Below are 25,979 nucleotides of genomic sequence, written 5' to 3'. Positions count from 1 at the left end.
CTTCAGATAAAAACATTCACAGTTATTTTAGAGCTCCTTGGATTATTTTTCATCATCCATTTCATAAAATGTTATTACAGATTAATAAACTGTATGTAAAAGTATTTAATTTACAAGTGTCATGCTTGTGCTTTGACATCATTACTGCTTTATTTATTCAGAAAAAGAAGAAACTTCTATTTATTTGTGTATTCTACTTTTCATTTTATTACTGTAACAACAGCACCTCCACTAAATCAGCTATATATAACATTAATTATATAACATATATATATAATCATATAACAGGCTGCTGCGTGCGCTATAGAGTGGGGAGACGTGATTGTGCTTGTTTTAGGCAAGTTTTGTTGTGAAAACCTGGCAATCCTGCGTTGATTCACAAATTCAAGGCAGCATTTAAAAACTGACAATATAAATCCCCATACATGCAAAGCATGTGCTTGTTTTCACTTGAAGAATGACGTGATCTTATCGCTATAGAACTCCTTGCACACTTGAGTTATTGCAGGCGCATATCAACACGTTATCATATCGGCATAATTATTTTTATATTTCGGCCAATGCCGATTTTTATATTTTAAGCATTTATCGGCCGATTCCGATGTCGTGCCAATAATATCGTGCATCCCTACTTTTTTTCATCAATATTTATGTTTATAACTGTAAGGATATGAGATATGACATCACCTGCGTGTCCGTCCCGTCGTCGCTGCAGTTCTCCTGGTGCTGTTGGGTTTGGGTCCGGCTCTGAGACGCTTCCAGGTGCAGGTCGGCTGCGGGCGAGGGGTTTTCGTCCAGAGCTCTCATGGTCTCGCTGACAGTATCAGACATCCTCATCAGACACGGCTATTTGGAGCGTCTACCAAGAGCCTGCAACCTAAAACACAAGCTTGAATTATTATTCTTTTTCTAAAAACTAAATCTCTAATCGCATCTGTGGCTCGAGCTGTGCGTCATTAAGCACTGCCGTTCAAACGTTCTGGTTCGGTAGGATTTTTAATGTTTTTAGAAGACGTCTCTTCTGCTCATCAAGACTGCATTTATTTTATTAAAAATACACAGAAAAAATATGTGAAATGTGAAATATTATTAAAATGTAAAATCATTGTTTTCTTTGTGAATTTATAGTCAAGTGTAATTTATTCCTGTGATCAAAGCTGAATTCATCATCATTACTCCTTCAGTGTCATCCATCTATCTATCTATCTATCTATCTATCTATCTATCTATCTATCTATCTATCTATCTATCTATCTATCTATCTATCTATCTATCTATCTATCTATCTATCTATCTATCTATCTATCTATCTATCTATCTATCTATCTATCTATCTATCTATCTATCTATCTATCTATCTATCTATCTATCTATCTATCTATCTATCTATCTATCTATCTATCTATCTATCTATCTATCCATCCATCCATCTATCTATCTATCTATCTATCTATCTATCTATCTATCTGTCTGTCTGTCTGTCTGTCTGTCTGTCTGTCTGTCTGTCTGTCATTCTATCTATCTATCTATCTATCTATCTATCTATCTGTCTATCTGTCTATCTGTCTGTCTGTCTGTCTGTCTGTCATTCTATCTATCTATCTATCTATCTATCTATCTATCTATCTATCTATCTATCTATCTATCTATCTATCTATCTATCTATCTATCTATCTATCTATCTATCTATCTATCTATCTGTCTATCTGTCTATCTGTCTTTTTTTTTTGACAAGTGTATATTTTTACATTTATAATTTTCAAAATTTAAATACATATTTAAATATATATATATATAATTATTAACTTAATATTATATATAAAAATGTTTGACAGAAGTGGCCAATTGTTACAAATTAAATAAAATATATAAATATAAATACAATTATTATATTAAAAAAAAAAATAATAATAATAATAATATTATATATATATATATATATATATATATATATATATATATATATATATATATATATAATTATTAACTTAATATTATATATAAAAATGTTTGACAGAAGTGGCCAATTGTTACAAATTAAATAAAATATATAAATATAAATACAATTATTATATTAAAAAAAATAATAATAATAATAATAATAATAATAATATTATATATATATATATATATATATATATATATATATATATATATATATATATATATATATATATATATATATATATATATATATATATATATATATATATATATATATATATATATATATATATAATTTTATATTATATTATATATTATATAAATATTATATAATTAATTCACTTAATATTATATATACAAATATTTGACAGAAGTGGCCAATTGTTACAAATAATAAATATATACATATAAATACAATTATTCCACAAAAAATCTCTAATATAAAGGATATATATTTATATTAATATTATACATACATATAATATATTAATTAAAAAGTAAACAATTTAAATATAAATATTTATATTTATTTACTGTACACACACACACACACACACACACACACACACACACACACACACACACACACACACACACACACACACGCACACACACGCGCATATACACTATTTGAACTTTCTATTCATCAAAGAATCCTAAAAAAAAAGATTTTTACACAACTTTTTTTAACCCTGATAATATTCATAAATGTTTGTTGAGCATTAAGTCCTCATATGCGAATGATTTGTGAAGGATCATGTGACACTGAATACTGGTGTAATGATGATAAATTCAGCTTTGATCACAGGAATAAATTACACTTGACTATATATTCACATCGAAATCACAAGATTTCACAATATTATTATTTTTTGTATTTTTAATAGAATAAATGGAGCCGTGGTGAGCATAAGAGACATCGTTTGAATGGCAGTGTATAAATCTCAAGCGTTAGTGCTTTTCACGATTTAACTACCGCATGTATTCGCTGCAAATCAGTCGAAATGAGCATAAAAAGCATGAATTTATATATATGTATATTTAAATGCATGACGTCGTTGAGTTCTCTAGGGAGACGGTGTGCATGAGTGCCGTTCCCCAAACCAATTAACCTCTAAAACTACGAGCCGAGGGTCTTGCACAAGAATCTGAAGAGCAAAATGAGTTAATGAGAATAACACCAATCTCAGACTTTCATTAACACGTCAGCGCAGAGTGAGATTTCTAACACGCGCTGCGGTCCAAAACCCCACCGAGACGCGCGGAGAGACAACACCTCATCCAGATGGCTGAGAAACCTGCGAATGCAGTCGGCGTTAGCGTAAAACTGCACTTCAAACATCCACCTAAAGAGCGACCAGGACGTTTGAATCATAATGACATTACTTTTGATAAACTACATACCAAATAAATAAAAAAAGACTTCTATAGACCAGCAGAAAGCCGTCTTCGTCATACATATCCTGGCATTTTAAAACACACACACACACAGATGCAGTCGGCGTTAGCGTCAAACATCTACCTAAAGAGCGACCAGGACGTTTGAATCATAAATGACTTATTACTTATAATAAAATACTTACTAAATAAATAAAAAGAGAGCTCGTTGTGTATATCCTGGCATTTTAAAACACACACAGAAAAGCCGTTTTTTATTTTAAAACGTCATTACATTTAAAAATAGTATGAATTATTTGGAATTGCGTAAATATGCGCGTTGCTTAAAATCAACTGTGCACCAGTGGAATAATATATATTTTTAAACTTTTCTATAATCCATTACAGTATTTTTAGTACTTGTACATACGCTCATCTCTATATACCCTATTCATGTATTCTTATTTCTGTGCCATAGTTATTATAATGATTAATAATAGATAGTTAGCTAATCTGTGTGCTTTGCATATGTGCATTTCTGAAATGCATAACACGTACAAATCAATTTAAATCGTAATGTAGATGCATTTTCTGTGAAGCTGCTTTGAAACGATATGTATCGTGAAAAGTGCTAAACAAATAAATTTGAATTGAATATGCAAATTTCAAAAAGACGCATTAAGGATTAATTTAACATCGATCATGCATTAGTTTTCAGCATTAGACCAGCTCAAATATTAGTGTTTGATTACAGTAATGCAGGAAAAATTAAAATCACACTTTATTAGCATTGCTTATTTTTGTAACGCCATCCCAGCTTCTGTGTCTAAAGAAACTATATCAGGTTTTTAAAATCAATTTTAGCTAAAAACGCTCAAAACTATAATTGGTTTAACTTCATTTAAAAGCCTATGCATGATGACAGGCATCCATAAAGTCGATTATTTCTCTTTATAAGTAACTGTAACGAAGGTGCATTATAATATTTGCAGATTCCTAAATCTGCTCTTATGCATTATGCATCCCAGCTTCTGTGTCTAGAGAAACTATATCAGGTTTTTAAAAGCAATTTTAGCTAAAAACGCTCAAAACTATAATCGGTTTAACTTCATTTAAAAGCCTAGTCATTCATAAAGTAGATTATTTTTTTTGTAAGTAACTGTAACGAAGGTGCATTATAATATTTGCAGATTCCTAAATCTGCTCTTATGCATTATGCATCCCAGCTTCTGTGTCTAAAGAAACTATATAAGGTTTTTAAAAGCAATTTTAGCTAAAAACGCTCAAAACTATAATTGGTTAAACTTCATTTAAAAGCCTATGCATGATGACAGGCATTCATAAAGTAGATTATTTCTCTTTATAAGTAACTGTAACGAAGGTGCATTATAATATTTGCAGATTCCTAAATATTTATAACCATTTAATGCATTAGAAATAATGATAAAACTAGGGTTAAACATAATAAAACATGCTTCAGGGATAGATAGCGTGTTGGTGGATCTATTCCTTACACTAAAGACGTGTGTGCTTTGTCGAAAGAAAGAGCTTTCCAGCTTTTACCCGATGGCGGCCTGTTGACGTCGCCCTGGCGTGAAGACCGTACCCTCGTCCGTTTGGGTGGCGCTGTGGAGCGTGTTGTGGCACGAGTTGAGGCGGCGGCCCATGTCCTCTTCACCAGAACCACAGCCAGATCACACCAGCGCCGGCCGCCCACCAGGCTCTCATGTCCTTCAGGAACCTGCAAACACAGAACCACGACGGGTCAGAGCATGAACATGGCGCTTTAATGAGTCGATTTATAATGCAAAAACGCACCAGAGGATCATTTGATGTATATGTATATGAAAGGCATTCATTCATTCTCTTTATAAGTAACTGTAACGAAGGTGCATTATAATATTTGCAGATTCCTAAATCTAATGCATTATAATTATTTAATGCATCCCAGCTTCTGTGTCTAAAGAAACTATATCAGGTTTTTAAAATCAATTTTAGCTGAAAACGCTCAAAACTATAATTGGTTTAACTTCATTTAAAAGCCTATGCATGATGACAGGCATCCATAAAGTTGATTATTTCTCTTTATAAGTAATTGTAACGAAGGTGCATTATAATATTTGCAGATTCCTAAATCTGCTCTCATGCAAAAACGGACCAGAGGATCATTTGATGTATATGTATATGAAAGGCATTCATAAAGTTGATTATTTCTCTTTATAAGTAACTGTAACGAAGGTGCATTATAATATTTGCAGATTCCTAAATCTAATGCATTATAATTATTTAATGCATCCCAGCTTCTGTGTCTAAAGAAACTATATCAGGTTTTTAAAATAAATTTTAGCTAAAAACGCTCAAAACTATAATTGGTTTAACTTCATTTAAAAGCCTATGCATGATGAAAGGCATCCATAAAGTCGATTATTTCTCTTTATAAGTAACTGTAACGAAGGTGCATTATAATATTTGCAGATTCCTAAATCTGCTCTCATGCAAAAACGGACCAGAGGATCATTTAACAAGAGATGCACTCTGACCTTTAGCGACGTAAAGGACATTTTTACACAAACGGTTGGCGGGACAGAGCGCTGACAACGCAGCGCATTTATCAGCCTAATGCGGCCGCTGCTGCATTATTTAAGAGGCTGATGGCCGCCGCTGATTGATATTCATGAGATCTGAAGCCTCAGGGTGTGAGTGTTGTCACTACACACACACACACACACACACACAGAGAGAGAGAGACAATCAGGTTGCACAAGGTAGCTGTCAAATCACTGCGCCACATGTGGGATACACTCGCAAACATAAATTCTCCCATATTCCCTTATAAACACGCCAAAGAGAAACAGCTTGTTCTCTTATCCGCACCGGACGCCAGAATCCCGGATGCCCAGCAAAGATGGAGCCTCGACAGGGGACAAAGGAGGAAAGGGACGCGTGCCAGGATCTGGTGACAGCACGGACACTTCAAAACGAGGACAGAGAGCACAAACACAGAGTTTAAAACATGATTTTTCCATTAAAGTCCAGCGCTAACAGGCCCCGTGTGTAGCAGACAGAAACGATGTTTGACAGGAGAAATGAAACGGGAAAGAGAAATACACAGTTTGATGGCGCGATCAATCCGAACTCTCTAAATGAGACATAGGTGCAGCTGTCAGACATGTATTGATTTCGTCGGCGTAGACAAATGAGCTGTTTGTTCTGCATGCCGTTCGTGAAACGAGACGAGCGCTGGTGTTCTCAGCCACCTGAAAAACTCAGAATTAATCAGTAATCATTTATACACTTATAATAAGCCGTCATACGTTCATAACCACGGCGTACTTATTAATACAAGCCCCATATGCGCTTCATTAGCCAATCATGCTTAGATGATTGCTTAAAAATACAGTGTAAAAGTTGATTATTATTATCATTAAAGAACTGAGTCTCTCATTATACATTTAAAAATGAAAAGATTGTTTCAAAGCAGCTTTGCAGTGATGCAAACTTCATCAAATATGAGATTTTTCAGCTTCAGAATCGATCGGAGAGCGATCAAACGCCTCCATCTGCTCAATTACACCGAACAAAGCCCATCTTCCACAGACAGAGGAAATCACAGCACAAAAAGCCAAACTTCATGATGGTTGCACCAGCACATGAATGTCCTCACCTCACCCGACCAGCTCAGCACAACCACAGCAAACCAGCTCTCATTTCGCACATCCACCTTTATCCAAAGGAAGAATATTCAACCCCTGGAACAGTTTGCAATGCATTTGCAAAGTTTCTAACAACTAAATTCGCCTTTGTTACCTGCAACACTCACCTGACACATGTTCGCTGTCATTATTTCCATCGGTCAGAGGGTTAGTTTCCATAGTACCAGCGGCTCCCCAAAGCGCCTCCTCCACCTCCTCCTCCACCTCCACCTCCTCCTCTCTGTGGCTCAGTCTGCAGTGAGAGCTCCTCCGCGTGCGTCTAACTGCTGGAGCCCATGGCTGAGACTCTCGCCCGAAGCCTCAGAGACAGCGGCAAATCAACGGCTGGCCGACGTGATGTCAGCAGCTCTCAGCCAATCAGAGCGCACGGATGCGTTCGCGGCACGTCACTGGCTAAATTGAGCTCTTCATTAGCCAAACAGCCAAGCCTGAGGTGTCAGGGGGAGACGTGGGTGGTGTACCTTCACCCCCAACCCCAAAAATACACCCGGAGAGCGTTGGGACTGGGAGGGTTGGTGGTCTACGGAGGCCGGGTCGCACGCCAGCTCCATTTCAAGAGGGTTTAATCAATAATTGTAGGGTGCTTTTCAATTGCCGTTTGCATACGGACAGTCATTACAACTAGCGCTGTTCAATTAAACGGGGCACAAACGCCACCAAATATTTCAAATGCACAAGTCGACCTTCATTTCTACAGCGCTTTATACAATACAGATCATTTCAAAGCAGCGTAATAAACAGATGCAAACTTCATCCAAAAAAAGAGAAAAATGCCAATTCTGCAGCTCTAAACAGTAAACAGACATTAGCGCAGTTCAGTTTAATGTTGATTCAGTTCTGTTCAGAAATGGACCGGCAAGTGACCGGAATCGGACGATTTTTTCCACGTGATTGGCCTGTATTGGTGACCGATTGTTCCGTCTCACGTCTTACCGATTTTCTAGTAAGTAGGACGATTATGACAAAAATCATAATTGTCGATTATTCCCTTGAAATTGTAATTTTCACATTTCCGGGTTTCTCAGAGCCGAAGTCGTCATAGTTGGGTTAAATATTATAGCTGTGAATGAGAGAATAAATTAAATATTTTTTCGTGTGCCCATTTGCTTGCATAGTAGGGATGGCTCGATACCACAATTTAGTCTTCGGTACGGTACCACAATCTAATACCGAAGTACCGATATTAAATCGATACCATACAGGGTCTGAATTTTGATGCGGGTATTGCGCATAATTTTACTCACTCTCGCAAGTTTTGGGTTTATGAAGCGGGAAATTACCGCAAATGTTCATTATTAAATTAATCAACAAAGATTGTCACATCAATCAGTCATTTGGAAACTTTTTTGTAAGTAATTTCAGCATTACACCTCATCGCACCTGCACTATAAAAGCAATTTGCGCGCTCAGATTCAACACTTGCGGAACAACTGACGGAAATCCCTGCCCACGTCTTTTTAAACCTCGCCAATTTGAACATGCAAGCGATTTTATAGCATTTCGTAACACATATGGGATGAGAGCTCTTTAAGAGAGTTTTCTTTCCGCTCATGCCAACAACAAACACACACACACACGCCTAAAGAGCTTGTGCATTCCAAATTAAGTTGTTTTTCCTCAGTCAAATACACACAAAATTATGTCAAAAATGTCATCTTTAGTGAGTAGTTACATAAACACAGTTGGTTATGTCTTTCGCGGATGTAAATAGTGTAACAGTATGCGTGCAAATATTATGAGGTCTAAACATCTCTGGTTGAAACGAACGCTGGAGATTTCTTTATATTTAAACAATACGATCTTATGTATGTGCGTTAATCAGTGTTAAAAGAAAAATGTCTAAATTAGATCGTTAGAATGATGCACTCACCTGTCGATCTCTTAATGTCTTACAAGACAGGAATTAAGTGACGATGCTTGGCAAGGTTTGATGGTTCTTCAGCAGTTTTATAAGCAAAGTAATTCCAAATTTCACGTCTACTCTCTTTATTAATGAGCTTTGTGCGTGTTGAGTGAGATTCAACTGCTGTATTCATCTTGTTCTGTTGCCACATTTGCCGGTTTCACGTCAGTTTGGGTAGCGCGCTGCCACCTAGCGGTGAACTTAGGAACAGCAGCATATACCGAAATGAGCAAAATCATGATATCGTACCGTTTTAAATAAAATATATACCGGTATTTTTCCAGTACCGGTATACCGCGCATCCCTATTGCATAGCAAAAGAAAAACGCCATAGTAGTGATTATACAACTTTCAAAAAGAGGGAAAAAATAGAGTGAGATTAACGGCAGTGAAAAGAGAGAAATGTGTTCATTTTTACCATCACTCCCATAGACGCTATTACTAAACACCCTCACAGCAGCGGTAACTTTTTTATTGCAATTTAATGCGAAAGTAATAAAATACAAAGTATTAGTGTTATAAATGTACTTTATTTTGTATTTTTATGAAAATACAAAAAATGTTGCAGGATTTACGATATTGATGACCGTTAAAACACATCATCCCAGTCTGTGAAAAGGGTCTATTGCGATCATTAATAGTGATGCACCGATCATGATTTTACATGGCCGACCAGGTCAACCGGTGCATCCCTAATTATTAATTACGATTATTCTATAGCATTAAGCCTCCAAAGTCAAATATACATTGGTTTGGTTTCATTAAATATAAAAAGTAAAAATATACATGGTATTATAATGTTATACAAATAAAATGTTATACATATAATGTTATATAAAATAAAAACAATGGCGGAAAAAAAACTTAAGATAACCTGTAGAAAGATACACATTAAGTACACAAAATAATATAAGTGGACTTTTTTTTTGTAATTGCGATTACATTTTATTGAACGATTACATAATTGTGGCATCCGTAATTGTAATCATGATTACAAATTCGATTAATTGTGCAGCCCTACTAGTAAGGTCTCTTCTCTCTGAGCGTGAAGTGACACACATGCTTCCTTTCACTCACTCTTCTTGTTTGCTCGTTAAATAACGCTTGTATTGTGCATAATTTGACTAATTCCCACAGGTTTCGCGCTCACACTGAAAGTGTACGCACCACATAAAGCCGCCTCTCAAACAGCTTGTAAGTCGCAAGTCCCAAAATGAGTGGCTTAAAACGGTCAAATACATACGAAATTAGGGGTGTCAAAATTAATCGTTTCTTCAATGCAGACGAGGACGATTTGGTATCGGTTCAGTAATAGACCATTACCGATTATTATAACATACCGATTATTATAACGTACCGTGCGTTGTCGCGGTAGCACACAATGGCAGAGGGCGGGGAGATGTGAGTGCGAGTAATTAAAATGCTCCAACTACTTTAAAAGACGACATCTGGGCACATTTCGGCTTTTATGAACAACCTGGTAAGCACGACCTGGAGAACACACACACACGCGCTGTGTGTAAATCAAAGCTATCGGATTTATCAAAGCGATTTCATTTACACTTGGCCACATAAATGTAGCCTATCTCCGCAAAACGGATATAAATCCGATCTTCAATTCCCGCACTATATGCAGATTTAGTGGAGTTCACGTCACCGAAAACAACAGATATGAGCTGCATTTTATTCATCATCAGATCATTTCAAAATCAAAGACCGCAATATGAGCGAGCGCAGCAACGGCACTAGTAAGATCATTCGGTTTCTTTACTTTTAATGTAGACGATTGTACGTTGAGCACCTGCGACTTTACTTTCAGTAGTTTGTGCGTTAGCTTGATGAAGAGATACGCAGCTGCCCATCTGTGGTGATGCGTGCTTCTGTAGCGTTGCTATAGCGCTGCTATAACATAGCCCATAACACACTCTCACACGTAAATTTTTTTTGCATTGTTGCGAGGAGTAAAATGTACATATGTGGTTTCAACAACCAGATGCATTTAGACTTTGGTTTTGACTGTATCGAGCGCAGACCACCTCCTCAAGTGGCTTTTTAGTGTTGTGTGTATTTGTTCTAAACGCTCCGGTTGTCTTCTGTGCCCAGACTTGAGTTTTGTTTGACACATTCAAGAAGCGTGTTTTCTTTGAGCAGGTCAAATTAAAGGTTCAGTTCATATAACCGACTGACAAAATTGCATGAGGATGCAGTGCATTGTGATATCGAATAAAACCGAATCGATGGCATGATAAATCGCAATCAAACCGAACTTTTGAGATGTCAAAATGCCCGTATTAAGTTAGTTCTGGCATGTTGTGTAACCGTATATTGTATCCGTGCATGAACTCTTAAAGTGACAGCAGCCTAATATTCTAACTGTGCGTTCACACTAGGGCTGGGCGATATATCGCATGACATTGTTAGGCGCATCTCGTCAGTAAAGCCGGTTCCTTGATTAGTAGTAAATCGCCATCATCTGCTTTCAGATAGCGCGGCATTTACTACACAGAGCCGTAGTTCACTGACAAGCTGAGCCATATCGCATTAATTATCGCAGGCGATTCGTCCGTGATAATTAATGCGATATGGCTCAGCTTGTCAGTGAACTACGGCTCTGTGTAGTAAATGCCGCTCTATCTGAAAGCAGGTGATGGCGATTTACTACTAATCAAGGAACCGGCTTTACTGACGAGATGCGCCTAACAATGTCATGCGATATATCGCCCAGCCCTAGTTCACACTTCGTCAAACTTCGCTCCGGCCGCCCTGCCATCGACGCTGTAGAAATATTCGTGGACGCACTTCCGCTCTGACGTTGATCAAAGGTCTTTTTTAAACTGTATTTAAAGGGGCCAAAGCAAACAATCATATTGATCGGCATTTGTGCTGACTGACCACAGGTAGGGTATAACCGTATAATAGGGCAGTGCGATATTGAAGAAAAATGCGATATCCTTGTTAAATAATGCGATATTCTATATGCGATACGATATTGTTTTAAGTGTGTCAAATCTATTTCTTTCCCCAACTGATATCCTTCACTTAAAGCATAACCAACTGTGTTTACATGAATACTCATCAAGACATTTTGACATAACTGTGTGTGTGTATTTGACAGTTTGAGTGTGTAACAAGACACGAAAAAAAGAACGGCTTGTGCGCACGTTTCGGTGTGTGTGTCAGACAGCACGAGACTGCAAGGAGTTGTTTTTCGCAAGTTATTGCGTTTAATAACTCTTTTTAACGTCAAGCAAGTCACATTAGTAACAGTCGTGTGCCTAGTCTATTCTCTGCTATATGCGTCAACCTAAAACGTTCACTTTTCACAATGTTGAAGTAGCCTATTAAAATCATTCAGATATTGCGTGCCATTGCGATATGCATATTGCGATATGTACATTTGCGAAATTTCGATAATTTCTATATATTTCGCAACCCTACCGTATAAGATAACCTCATGAAATCATTTAAATGTGAAAGTAAAAAAAAAAAAAAACAGATCGATTGAAAGCACTTAACATGTTTGCTAACAAAATAAACCAATTAAAAGCCATTTGTGTGGTGTGGCTTGTGTTCATGGTTAAGTGCTAGTCTAATTTCAACATGCTGTTTATAGGAGACGTTTGCTAGCCGTGGTCTTTAATTAACATTAATTTGTGTACAGCCTACATTACAATAACTGTCCTGGGTGAAGTGCAGCATTATTGCAAGTGGTCAAATCTGTGTTGTTTTGAGCAAATTAATTGCATTCCCGCTGAAAAACAAGCGTTCTGCAGTGTTAATTTCGTTGACGAATAATTTGTGTCATCATTTTCATCAACGACCTTTTTTCACTGACGAAAACTAAATAAAAACTAGTGTTGGATGACAAAAACTATGACGAAAACTTACTGTCATTTTCGTCAACAAATAAAAACGAGATGAAAATGTTAGGGAGGGACGATTAGGGAAGAGATCACAATCTCACAATCAATGAATAACACACATTTATGCCAGGCAATTTTTTATGAACTAATGCTGAGGAATAATGACAATGTTTACTTTACGATGTTTATATAGTAATATGTTTTAGACGGTTGTTACAAAGCATATTTTATCTCCTGAACTTGAATGAGCTCCTGCAACTGCAATAGAGGCGCAGACATTTCAAAATAAGAGTCCTGGTGTATTTCCAGCTTGTCTATAATTAAAAGTCACGCACTATATATTCATTTTTGCTTACACAATAAACTATATTTAATTTAATTCCCATTTAATTCATAGTCAGGAGGAAAGACCAGTATTTGACACATATTCAATAAAGTATCAGGGTTATTATAGTTAACTAAAACCATTAAAAAATATCTTCATTATTTTAAATTAAATAAATGTTAACTGAAATTTCAAAAATAACGTATTTGAAGCTTTAGCTTAACCTGATATGGCCTACTAACTAAAACAGAAATACCAAGTTATAAAAAGTATATGTTTTTAAAAAACAAACAAAAAAGTGAATTGAGCTCTTTCGTGTATTTTTAATGTCAAAAACAAAATGATGTCACAATGAGAGTTCAAGTGACAGTCGGTTATGTAACGCTTAAATGCTTAATGTATTACAATTTAACTAAACTCATTAGATTTTAGGAGACAATCTACTGTAGATTTAGTCGACTAAAACTAAAAACAATTCAGGTGACTAAAATATGACTAAAACTAAATGGCATTTCAGTCAAAAGACTATGACTAAAACCACATCAAAATTTGCTGTCAAAATTAACACTGCTTCTGGAGCGAAAATGTTGCCTATAAATTATGTTGCGCGCCTTCTTATCGAACCCGCCACAGCAATGATCAACCTCTCCTACATTTTTAGCTTGGGAAGTTTACAGGACTGCGTTCATCGGAATCATCTCAAGCGAAGCACTTCTACATTCCCATTGGTTGCCACCCAGTTGCCACTGAACCGCGTCATAGCTCATTACCATAAAGTTGAGCTGATTTCAACGCTCCTCGACGCACAAATCGTTCAAGCCGCGCCGCTTTCGCCGCATCGTTCAGACTGTCAGTTAAAATCCGATTATATACGTGTAATCCTTTGTGCTGTTGTTTGCCATTTGTTCTTATTTTATTACTGACGTTTTACTTGTGGTTTATGAAAATAAAAGTAGATTTTTGTTTGTATGCTGTCAATTACAGACATAAATCGCAGGTCACACTTACAAAAAATGCAAAAATGGTCAATTATGAAACCAATCTGATTCAGCTCTACTGGAGTGTCATTATTCAACTCGATTCAGGGTTTGCTCTCGTCTGTCAGTGCAAAAATATGAATGAATATTAATTGATTTTTATTAAAAATCCACAAGCACAAACAAAACCCAGCTGTTAACATAACATTAGGACATGCATTTAAACAGAGCGCTTGATTTTAACTACAGAGGTCATTTTAAATAACTGATGCACAACATTTTTAGAGAAGGTAATAACGCCACTAAAAAAAAAAAAACGGTGGTTAGTTACACCATCTGAAGAGAGCTTGCAGTAATTTACATATAATTAAACCAAAATTCTCACATCTTTACACTTCCACTGCTCTGAAATAATTGCACCGCTGACAAATCTTCACCCCATAATCAATTTATTTCAATTGTGCGTGTGTGAACGGTTACTCAACGAGAGGAGATGAAGATTTGCTCCGGACACGCGTGTGTCTCTCAGACAATTACAGCAGCTGCAGCATTACATGGATGCACTAATATCTATTTTCAATGAAGCGTCGCAGGAAAGCGTGCGTTCACTGAATGCTGTTACATTAGTCCTCAGAAAACAAGAACGCGCTGGGATTGCGACGAGTAATAACGCGGTAGCACATAATATCTGAATAATGAGGAGATGATGAGAAACTGTATTTCTGCACCGTTTTATTGACAAACGTGAGCAAATAGCCGCAAGTCTCACAATAAAAATCGCCTGTGACGTGTTAATATTTGATGATTTCTCCTGAAAGCGCGCACACGCTCCATCTTAGGTTTTGAGTTGTGTGTGTGTGTGTGATTGCTCAAAGGAACAATGAGGTGCTGAAAACACGACCCAAATTGACACGCGTGTCATTGAGCTGCAGCGCAGGTTTATTACCCGTGTTCAGGTGGTGCAGTCAGATTGACAGGCGGAGGTGCGAGCGATGTGTGAGTGGGCGAGAAGCGTCAACACATCAGGGCGCGCGGGTGGAGCTGCTGCCAACAACTGTGGTGTGACCTTCCCAAAAAAAACCCTGAGCCAACATCACAGCATGGCGAGTACGCCGCTCTCTCTCTCGTCTTCAAGACTGACGAGGGCTTGTGTCACTAAATGGGACGTTTCTCAACACATTAGCCTACAAGATTGGGCAGTTCGAGAGGAGGAACGTCTCCACGTGCAAAGCTACACAGAGAGGATAATGGGAAACACACACTCGATGGCACTGCACCTGCAGCAGACTCACCGCAACACCTGTGAAGGGAAACGTCCCCCTTAAAGGGTTAGTTCACCCAAAAATGAAAATTCTGTCATTAATTACTAACCCTCATGTCGTTCGACACCCGTAAGACTTTCGTCATCTTCGGAACACAAATGAAGATATTTTAGTGTAAATCTGATGGCTCTGAAAGGCCTCCATTGGCTCAATGCACTTTACACTCTCAAGACCCTTAAAAGGCACTAAAGACGTCGTTACAAAGTCCATCTCACTACAGTGGCTCTACAATAACTTTATGAATCGGCGAGAATAGTTTTTGTGCGCAAAAAAAACCCTAAATAACAACTTCAAACGATTTCAAAACACGGCCTCATGAAGCTTCGAAGCGTTATGAATCAGTGAGTCGATTCATGATTCGGATCGCGTGTCAAACCTCCAAACTGCTGAATCGACTCACTGATTCATAACGCTTCGAAGCTTCATGATGCCGTGTTTTGAAATCGTCATCACTATAGAAGTCGTTATTTAGGGTTTTTTGCGCACAAAAACTATTCTCGCCGATTCATAAAGTTATTGTAGAACCGCTGTAGTGAGATGGACTTTGTAACGACGTCTTTAGTGCCTTTTAAGGGTCTTGAGAGTGTAAAGTGCATTGAGCCAATGGAGGCCTTTCAGAGCATCAGATTTACACTAAAATATCTTCATTTGTGTCTGAAGATGAACGGAGGTCTGACGGGTGTCCAACGACATGAGGGTGAGTAATTAATGACAGAATTTACATTTTTGGGTGAACTAACCCTTTAATCTCTTGTAGAGAAACACCAGCGGTAATTCAGGAAAAAAATCTCCCAATACTCCATGTGAAATTTCAGTCTTTCGACCTTTTACCATCGTGTCAATTCTCAGTTGATTTTGTTTAATATGTGCGAGGGAGGGAGAGCAAGAGAGTTTGAAGACGGTGAGAGCTGCCCTGTGGACGCCTGTCTGTAAATAATGCAGGGAAAAAATATCGGCGAACGCAGCAGCCTTATATCGGCCGATGCCGATACACGTAAAAAACACTAATTGAGAGAGCATGGCAATCAATTGCCCTTATGCATGTCTAATATGGACCCTTTTCACATTTCTGAGATTCTCAGCAGAAGTCGTCTATAGCAGGGGTTTTCAAACTTTATGATGCCAAGGACCCCCAAATATGATTAACCTTTATGAGGGACCCCCTTTCCTAAAATCCATCTATTTTTACGTACGAAAAAACATTTAAACTGTTCGATAAATAGTAAGGGTGACATTATAAATACAACATATTGTTTCCCAACTTAAATTGGCTAATGTTGGATGTATAAACCTGAAGAAGAACATTATCAATTAAAAATTATTTGTATAGGCAAATTTCACAATAAATGTATGCAAGCCTCTTACCTACTGTGTTAAGAAAACTGCCTTACAACCCCAGTGAGTAGGGTTGGGTATCGTTTGGGTTTTTTTCGATTCCGGTGCCAAACCGATACTTTTAAAACGGTTCCGGTGCCTAAACGGTGCCTGAACCGGTACTTTTTTTTTTTTTAAAAGGCCACCAAACGAGGTGGATGACATTAAATGGCTTTTTATTTATTTATTTATTATTTAAATTGAACCATTTATTAAACGTTTAATGTATACTTAAATGTATGAATATAAATAAATACAAAACACAATTTACTTATTTACAAATTATAATTGACATATTTACAAATTCACAGTAAAACCTAAGCCACCCAACTACAACAAGCCTAATATAACTCTAAACAGTTACAGTAATAACAGCAGTCGTCTGTATTCTTGCTCTGCTACTAACCAGCTTCGAGCTTCAGCTTTATTTTGAAATATGATCATATTCTCTGGCTAAATATTTTAGAACGCATCGTCTTAATGTTTCCATGGCGACGCGTCATGTTTCTCACATGACACACAGCAGCCGCAATAGCGCTGACAGCTCAGCTGTATCGGGTTTATTTCGTTTTTTCTTTTTATTCAAAATATTCACAAACTTCTTAACTGTGTTCTTATCTGATGTTCAAATGTGTGAGTGAATGTGTGTTAGTTGATCTATAAAGCGCAATGGGCGGCGCCATGTTAGTTTGCGCCTCAGAATCGGATCTGTCGGATTTACAACACTGAGTTCATTCTCGTCTCACGAAATACATGAAAGTAAGTGACCAGTGAACTGGAAGAAGAATAGAGTAAACTATATAGGTTACTATATAATGTGCATGTATCTGATGTGAATAAAACACGTAACGTTAGTCAAATTATAACCGTCTGAAAGGATTGTCATTGCCGCTTTCATAGACATCAGTGTGGGTTTTTTGCTAGTAGCCTACTTATGAGCATTTAAATGTCTGAAACCTGAAATAAACATGATGTCGTTGAAAACACTGAATAGTTGTCATGAGTTGTGATGTGACGAGCGCTGAGCGTCTGTCTCTGGCTCGGTGCAGCCAAAGCGCGAAAGCACGTTTGAATTTTGGCACCGAAATGAGGAACCGAAATCTGCGTTCTGATTCGGTCCGGTACATACCGGATATATAAGTACCGGTGCCATATTGGAACCGGATTTCGGTACCCAACCCTACCAGTGAGCGAGATAAAGTGGACTATAGAGAGAAAAACAAACTAAAGATACAAAGCAAACATATACAATTCTGGAATGTATACGGCAAGAAAGGAGAGAAGCATTTAGAAATGAAACAGTTCGAATATTAGGTCGACTTTATCCATTTTTGCTTTGTCTTTTTATTTTCTTAAATTTTCTGAGGGACCCCTTAGAAACCCCTGGTCTATAGTGTTAGCGCAGTGCCAGTCAACTTGACATCTTCCTCACCGCGGTGGTAGAGCGCTAGCGGTGATGGTAATGCAAAACACATTTCTTTACATGTGAATATTACGGCATGAGTGAAGTAGGGGTGTAACGGTACACAAAAATGAGCAGGAGGGAAAAAAACGGTGGTTTACTGAACAAATTATGTCTCTACCCGTCTACAAATAAATTCACTTATGATTAAAAATCAGCACAAAAAAAAAAAAAAAAAAATGTATCTCTGCTAATGCTAAATACATAGGGAGCCCTTACTTACACATTACTATAATATTAAAGGTGCAGTGTGTAATATTTATGAGGATCTATTGACGGAAATGCAATATAATATACATAACTATGTTTTCAGTGGAGTATAAAGACCTTACATAATGAGCCGTTATGTTTTTATTACCTTAGAATGAGCCGTTTCTATCTACACACCGCGGGTCCCCTTTTAGTGAAGCCGCCATTTTGTGCCGCCATGTTTCTACGGTAGCCCTAAATGGACAAACTTCTCTATAGAGCGCTAGCTACTCTCTACTGTCTCAGACGACAATGTCTTTGTCCTGTGTCGGCCACCGTAGCTTCTCTATGTGCTTCGAAAGAGAGGGGTGAGCGAAGGGCGGTTGCAATTCACAACCTCACCACTAGATGCCGCTAAAATTAACACACTGCACCTTTAATGGTTAACAACAGAGCCCAAACTATTAAATTCAGTTGCTATTTATTTTTAGATATAATAAATCAACACACACATAAATATATATGTGCAATTTACATGTTTGCGTACAAAGGCAGTTTTTGCGTTAACTTCTAAATCGAATTATAAAATTATGTTTCTACTCCAATTCGTTGTTAAAAATTATATATTCAATTTACACAGTGGCCGTCATAACTTGTTTTCATGGCGGATTTATTTAAACATGCATTAAACACATACATTAAATAATCAATACATTAAATAATCAAGACAGGTTCAGTAGAATATAATGAATATATAGGCTAATATAGTGCATATATTTAGTGAAAGAGTTTGTTTACAAGCTGCCGTTGAAACACTGATTGAGCGATTACACGAGATATGGTACGTTTCAGTAAGTACTGTATCTTTCAACTAGGGATGCACCGATATGAACATTTTGGCCGATACCGATAACCGATAATTCTTAATATTTGAAAGCCGATAACCGATATATTGGCCGATAAATCTAAATACAAATTTTAATAAACTCTGAGAGCCTGATTACAAAAACAAAAGGCTCACCATTAAAAGCCATGTCCCAAACACTTCAACATAAATCAAACCTATACACTATAGTAGCCTATTTGAACCAGTGTGAGATTCCTTACCTTTTCAAATTAATTTTACACTCCTATGGCCAAATGTTTTTTTTTAACACTTTACAATAAGGTTTAATTTTTGTTAGTATTAGTTAACCAACAATGAATGAACAATACTTCAACAGTATTTATTAATTTTAGTTCATGTTAATCTCAACATATTCAGACCCAAAGTTGTGTCTTTTAACATTAGGTATGAACTGTGAATGGACTGTTACAAAACACAAACATTTTATTACTAAAAGAAACAAAGGTTATTGCTCTCTGTTTGTTCATGATAGTTAATGCATTAATAAAATGAGACCTTATTTGTAAAATGTTACCAAAAATTATATTGTCTAAAAAATAAAAATAATATACCTAAGTAATGCAAACAAGTAATTGAACAGCATTACTTAGGCTGCATAATAAAGAATCAGAATGCAAGTGCATGAAATAACCTCCGCACAGACGATAAAGAAATGGTTTTAATCAAACCATATTGTTGATGGAAATGATACGAGAACAATAAAAGTGCTAATTATAAAAAATAATGCTTCTGTGTTTTTGAAAAAAAAAAATATGTTTAATATTACAGTAATAGTAAACATCTGTAATATTAGTCTAGTCTATTAGGAATAATGTTGCTGTTTGAGAGCGCGCTGAAGCTGGAGAGAATGAACGAACAACCATAAACTGAAGCGCTTAGAAGTTTAATTAACAACTAAACGCATCATATATGAGAACAATCAGATATTTATACAAAATAAATATAATATTACAACTTATATTAGCACAAAATCACGCATAGGTGAAGGGTTATAACTCCTGTGGATGCTCTTCCCCTGTTTGAGAGCGTGCTGAAACGTAAGATGATCACCGGTACAGTGAAGCGCTGCGGGTTACTGACTTAACCAAACACATCCTATATGACTTTAATCAGATGTTTATACTACAAAAACGTAATATTACGACTTACATATGCTTAAAATGACGCGAATGCACAAGCGAACTTGACTGTGCTGGTCAGAATGCGTTGTTGACGCTTCCCACAACAGCGCGCTGAAAAACAACTAAACCCAGAGAATTCACTACGTTTTATAACAGAAATATTCTCATTGCAGTGTTATGTATAGGACAGTCCCAGTAGTTATTAATGCTGTGCATTTCTGTTTGAAATGCGCGCGCCGGTACAATGAAGTGCTTTACTGCATCGTTAATTAACTCAACCAAACGCATCCTATATGGGATTATATACACAAAATAATAAATATAATATTACAACTTACAATGGCACAAAAGGCTGTGAATGCACAAACAAACTTGACTGTGCTCGTCATGAAGGTGTAACTCCGTGGGCGCGCGCTGAAGCTAAAGACCGGTACAATGAAGTGCTTTACTGCATCGTTTATTAACTCAACCAAACGCATCCTATATGATATTACATACACAGAATAATAATAAATATAATATTACAACTTACAATGGCACAAAAGGCTGTGAATGCACAAGCGAACTTGACTGTGCTCGTCATGAAGGTGTAACTCCGTGGGCGCGCGCTTCCCTCAACAAACGCGCTGAAACACAACGCTCTTTTACAGCCTATTCTATTCTCATTATCATTTTATGTAGATTATAGAAGACTTGCGCTGCACATGTTGCACATAACTGTATTTTCCTTTTCGAAGTGATTCCAAACATATTTAGAGCAATTCAAACCCATCATGGTGGACAGCGCGTCCGTCTCAGCTGAAGGAAATAATACATTATCTATCGGCTTGACTATATCGGTCAAATTTTCTTATTGGACCGATAACGATAACATCAAAAATAATCATTTATCGGCCGATAACGATATGTTGCCGATATATCGTGCATCCCTACTTTCAACATACCTTCTGATGTTCATTCATGTTTATTCTGTAACTATAAGAGGAAGAGCTGATCTCCCGCTAGAACTGAATCTGTCATGCCACATTAAAGAGCGTCAAAACGGCATTTCGTGATAAAATGGACAGAATTTGAGAGATGAGACTTTCTTATAGAAAGTAACAAAACGCAGAGCTTATTGTGATTATTGGTGGTTAATGGTTAAAAGTGGTTAATGGGCTACAACCGAACTAAAAAGACACGTACCGGGAATTCTTGGTATGTACCATTACACCTCTAGAGTGAAGCTAAAAGCTTAATTTACAAAATAAATAATAGGTTAGCAAATAAAACATTTGGATTCGTGTCGAATGAGAGAGGTAATCTATGAGCCCATACATTTAAACCATTTGCTGGCTTTGCGAACTGGTCCAAGAGTTATTTATTCCACTTGACATGGAATCGCTTGTTTCTTTTCTCAAATCTTCACTCACCCATTTCCGCAGGGGATTATAAACGTTTCTTTTATTTCGTTCACTATTAATGACTATATTCACATCCTAATCTGTGGTAAATTCGAAAAACGCTGCCGGACATCAAACTTATTTAACACGGTTTGTTCTTGTTAGACTTGGTAAGACACATCAAGTTTATTTGTATAACGCATTTCACACACAACTGGTGATTTAGTTTGGCAGCGCAACATCGAGTACGGCCTAGAGAGCTTCCACCGGCGGAAGAGAAAATCTTCAGACCTTGCTTTGGACCGTCGGGGAAGACATGAAGATATTAGATAAAGAGATTGTCTCGGTCATCCCTCTCAAAGCAGAGAGCGGTACCCATTCCAAAATCGATATCAATTCATATTAAATTGCTTTATTTTAGTCCTTGCTAATAGACGGTCAGGGGTCGACAATAAGGACTGGCTGATCGGGGCAACATTTGGACGCAACAGTTTATCATTTGCATGTGCTTTTAAGGCTTGCCAATTTAAATATTCAAGCGCAAGAAGACACGAAAGAATACTCAATTAAATAAATTGTGTGTGCGCACACATCCGAAGTGCATGCCCAAAAAGCCTCTTCTCATGCTACATTCACACCGAACGAGAATTGAGCGTCAAATTGGACGCTTGAACATTTTGAATCCAAAGCGAATTAGACGCGTGTATAAAGCGAACGTTTGAAATTAATATCTCCGTATGACTGCTCACTGCCAATATCAGTCGTTCCTCTGTGTTGAATGAGTGACTCTGGGCGGGCCTGCCCCCGTTTATCATGTCACTTCATCACGTGACCGCAGCAAGCAGGCTCCTGATTGGTTAACGGTTGGTTAACGGTTCAGATTTTTCAACTCGGACGTCAGACGCGAATTCGCTTCAAATGCATGAATGCACAAAAAGCACCAAATAAAATCACTCGCAAGTATTCCGCAAGACACTCAATTAGCCTCTTTCGCATGAACTGGACGCACAAATGAGGCAAAAATCATATCCATCGCACCGTGCTAAACGCGTCTATCGCGCCGCAGGACCTCCAGACGCGGCAAATCTTTATATTGGACTTAACATGGAAATCCCTCCAGACGCTCAATCGGTGTGAACGCAGCATCAGACAGCTTCCGAATACTACATTTTGTTCTCTTTCACGTCTTCTTGCACTTGAACGGACATATTCAAACAAAAATTTTATTAAAAAAATGCTGGTCTCAGCGAGTATCCTAGTAAAGAGGCGGTATATATCTTAGGTGAACATAAACAGTTGAGAAAGAAACCGCGTGTGTATCAGTATTTTGGATCCGTGCATCTCTTAAAGTGACAGGTGACTCGTTTCTAAAAAACATATCGATATATTGTACAAACCCGATATACCGCCCAGCCCTACGTCAAACCAACATTTATTCAGACATCTTCAACATTTTCTCACATCATCAGTTTATTCGCTATAGTTTAGAAAATGGTAAACGGTGTCAGAACAAGTTAATCTTGATAATGTCAGACAACTTTGATAGAAAGATATTAATGGATTACAATCAGCCAATCAGATGTTAGATTTAACTACACAATTAATTAATACCAATTTAGCTCAACCAATGACCAATATAAAAGCAATGCTTCATTCTGTTCAGTCTGTGGGGTCAAAGGTTGCATTAGCAACCAAAATACTTTGGTTTTATTTAATTTGACTGGTAAAGACTTATTTTCTTTACACTGAATTTAAAAACAAATGCTGATTTAAGTAACATCTTTGTTTGGATTGTTGAATGTGTGTTGATTGGATTGCAGAATATTCAATTGTTGCCTTTAATGTCACATAAGTTCAACCCAATTCAATTTCCCGTTGATTTCCAATTGCGGACTTGTTTTCATTGGCCAAAAGCCAATTTTGGCCTGTTAGATACCAAATGAACATCTTGTTCATGTATACTTTCATTCTTTTATTGTGTAAAAAATGTAAAATGTAATGTAAAATCATGATAGTGGAAATATTAAATCAAACTTGGCTTAGTTCCAAAATTTGTGTAATTTCTATTGTTTTCCATATTCAAGGATTTTGTTTTGTTTACATTGGGAAAAAAAATGTATAATACATAATCGCTATAAGTATATTATACATTAATACACTATAATATTATAATAAATTCCAGGCACTCCCACCAAAAACACTACTTAAATAGTTTTGTCAATAGATTTTGATAATTCTGTACCAATATAATGGCCAAATATAAGTGCATGGATCCATGAATCATGGGAAAAAAACTGAAGGGTTCCTATCTTAACACGAACAAATGATTTGATCTCATATATTATTTATCAGCATTTCAGTACTGAAAACATGCCATCTGATTGGCTGACACAACTCAAGATTCAGGCCAGATTTGCAGGACAAAGAGCGATGGCAAAAGTTCCTCGTCCTCAGTCACTGTCAATTTCCAAGTCATAATCCTTCCCAGATCTCCCTCATCATCATCCCTCGCTCCTGCTTTCGGTGAGGATGGCGGGAGCAGGTGGGCTAGATTAACATTCCACATTTCCTCTCATAAAACCTGCCGCTAAGGGGGAAGACTTATAGATTTTTCAATATTAATCAAGCGCTAACCCCTCGGGAGTCTCGCCCACCCCGTTACCCGTTCCAACTCCTGGATTTCCGGGAATCAAGTTCCTCGGGAAGACTAGAGAATAAGAGAATCCCGACGCCTGACAGCCACCACATTCGGAAAATCATCATGAGCTCGGCCGCAACAAAGGAAATCAAAGTATCGTCTAAAGCTGCGGATCGGAGGGGAGGGAGGATGTTGGTGGGGGGGGCGAAAATCATCTGTCAAATAATTATAGCTCGTCCCACGATTTCACAGTACAGTTGTCTTTTTCTTTAGCGCGAGGATGAAAAAAGCACCGCCAGCATTCAGCCAGAAAACACCTGGCACAAAGCTTGCGAGACAACAGTTCCAAGTGCTCGGCCGCTTCATTTACATTATAAAGAAAGCATAATGGCAGTGCTTACTAATTAAGCCTCGCAATGCAATTTCTCTTCCTGGAAAAAGCCAAATAGGAGGGAGCTAAGTGACAAACGCGTTTATTTACATTTTTCCCTTAGGACGATGTGATTCCTGCATGGAGACGATGGGGAAGAAAAAAAAAGCCTAATGAGGTCCCCGGAGGCCGAGAAGGAGAGGAGCCTTCATCGGTACGTGACAGCTCGGCGGACATTGTTCCATCCTCATTAGAGCCGGGGAAAGATGCCGCTCTGGTTTAGGATGTGTCAGCGAGGCAGAGACAGTGTTCCTCTTCACCGTGACATCGGTAGCACAGGACAGGTGGGGACAGGAAACGGCAGGCGATGTGACGCCTAATGCACATTTACCTCCTTCCCGCATCTGTCCTCGGGTCACACGACAATTACAGCCTGAGAAACGCTCGATTGCATGAAGCCGAGGGCGGCCATTGGCACTTACTCTATCCAGGCGAATTCTGCTTTATTTGATGCGATCGACTCCCCACATTATTCTTCAGTAGCCGTGTAAGCGACCAAATGACTTGTTGAACGTACTGCGGTCTCAGACATCTTCTGCACGTGTGTGCCATTTAAATTCAGGTCTTCGTGTCATTCCAACCCATAATATTTTCATCTTCGAAACTGCCCCCGTAATAGTTGGACGAACGTTAAAGAATTAGTTCACTTTTAAATAAACTTTTGCTGAAAATTTACTCATCCAAGATGTCCATGTCTTTCTTTCTGCAGTCGAAAAGAAATTAAGGTTTTGGATGAAAACAGTCCAGGGTTTTTCTCCATATAATGGACTTCAATGGGCTCCAAACGGTTCAAATGACAGTTTCAGTGCAGCTTCAAAGGGCTTTAAACGACACCAGATGATGAATAAGGCTCTTATCTAGACAAACCATCAGTTTCTGAGAGAAAACCAGCAGTATTTATGCTATTATTTTACCTCTTAACAGACGAACGTGATCATCTCTGAGCTCAGCCATAACTTCCACTAAGTGAGGTCAAAATACGAGCGTGGTCATAGATGTATACATAGATGCCTCATTAGCGCCTGCACGGATCAGTAGAATGAGGCATCTAC

The 25,979-nt window shown here is 37.5% G+C and overlaps 1 protein-coding gene across 6 annotated transcripts in view; it reads right to left on the bottom strand.

Annotated features, from left to right (window-relative positions):
• Positions 1 to 25,979, bottom strand: part of LOC307129745 (R3H domain-containing protein 1-like) — a 96,633-nt gene that overhangs the window by 57,642 nt on the left and 13,012 nt on the right. For all 6 annotated transcript variants that reach the window (XM_079822429.1, XM_079822430.1, XM_079822422.1 and 3 more), the window contains exons 2-3: positions 4,885 to 5,062; positions 688 to 877 (exon numbers count right to left, since the gene is read on the bottom strand). In XM_079822429.1, coding sequence (XP_079678555.1) covers positions 688 to 837 — 150 coding nt within the window. In that variant the 5' untranslated portion in view covers positions 838 to 877; positions 4,885 to 5,062. The remainder of the gene's footprint in view (positions 1 to 687; positions 878 to 4,884; positions 5,063 to 25,979) is intronic.

The sequence above is a fragment of the Gobio gobio genome (assembly GCF_949357685.1).
Source record: "Gobio gobio genome assembly, chromosome: 7".
Taxonomy (NCBI): domain Eukaryota; kingdom Metazoa; phylum Chordata; class Actinopteri; order Cypriniformes; family Gobionidae; genus Gobio; species Gobio gobio.
The sequence above is the reverse complement of the archived record's forward strand: the minus strand, read 5'-3'. Positions and strand labels throughout refer to the sequence as shown.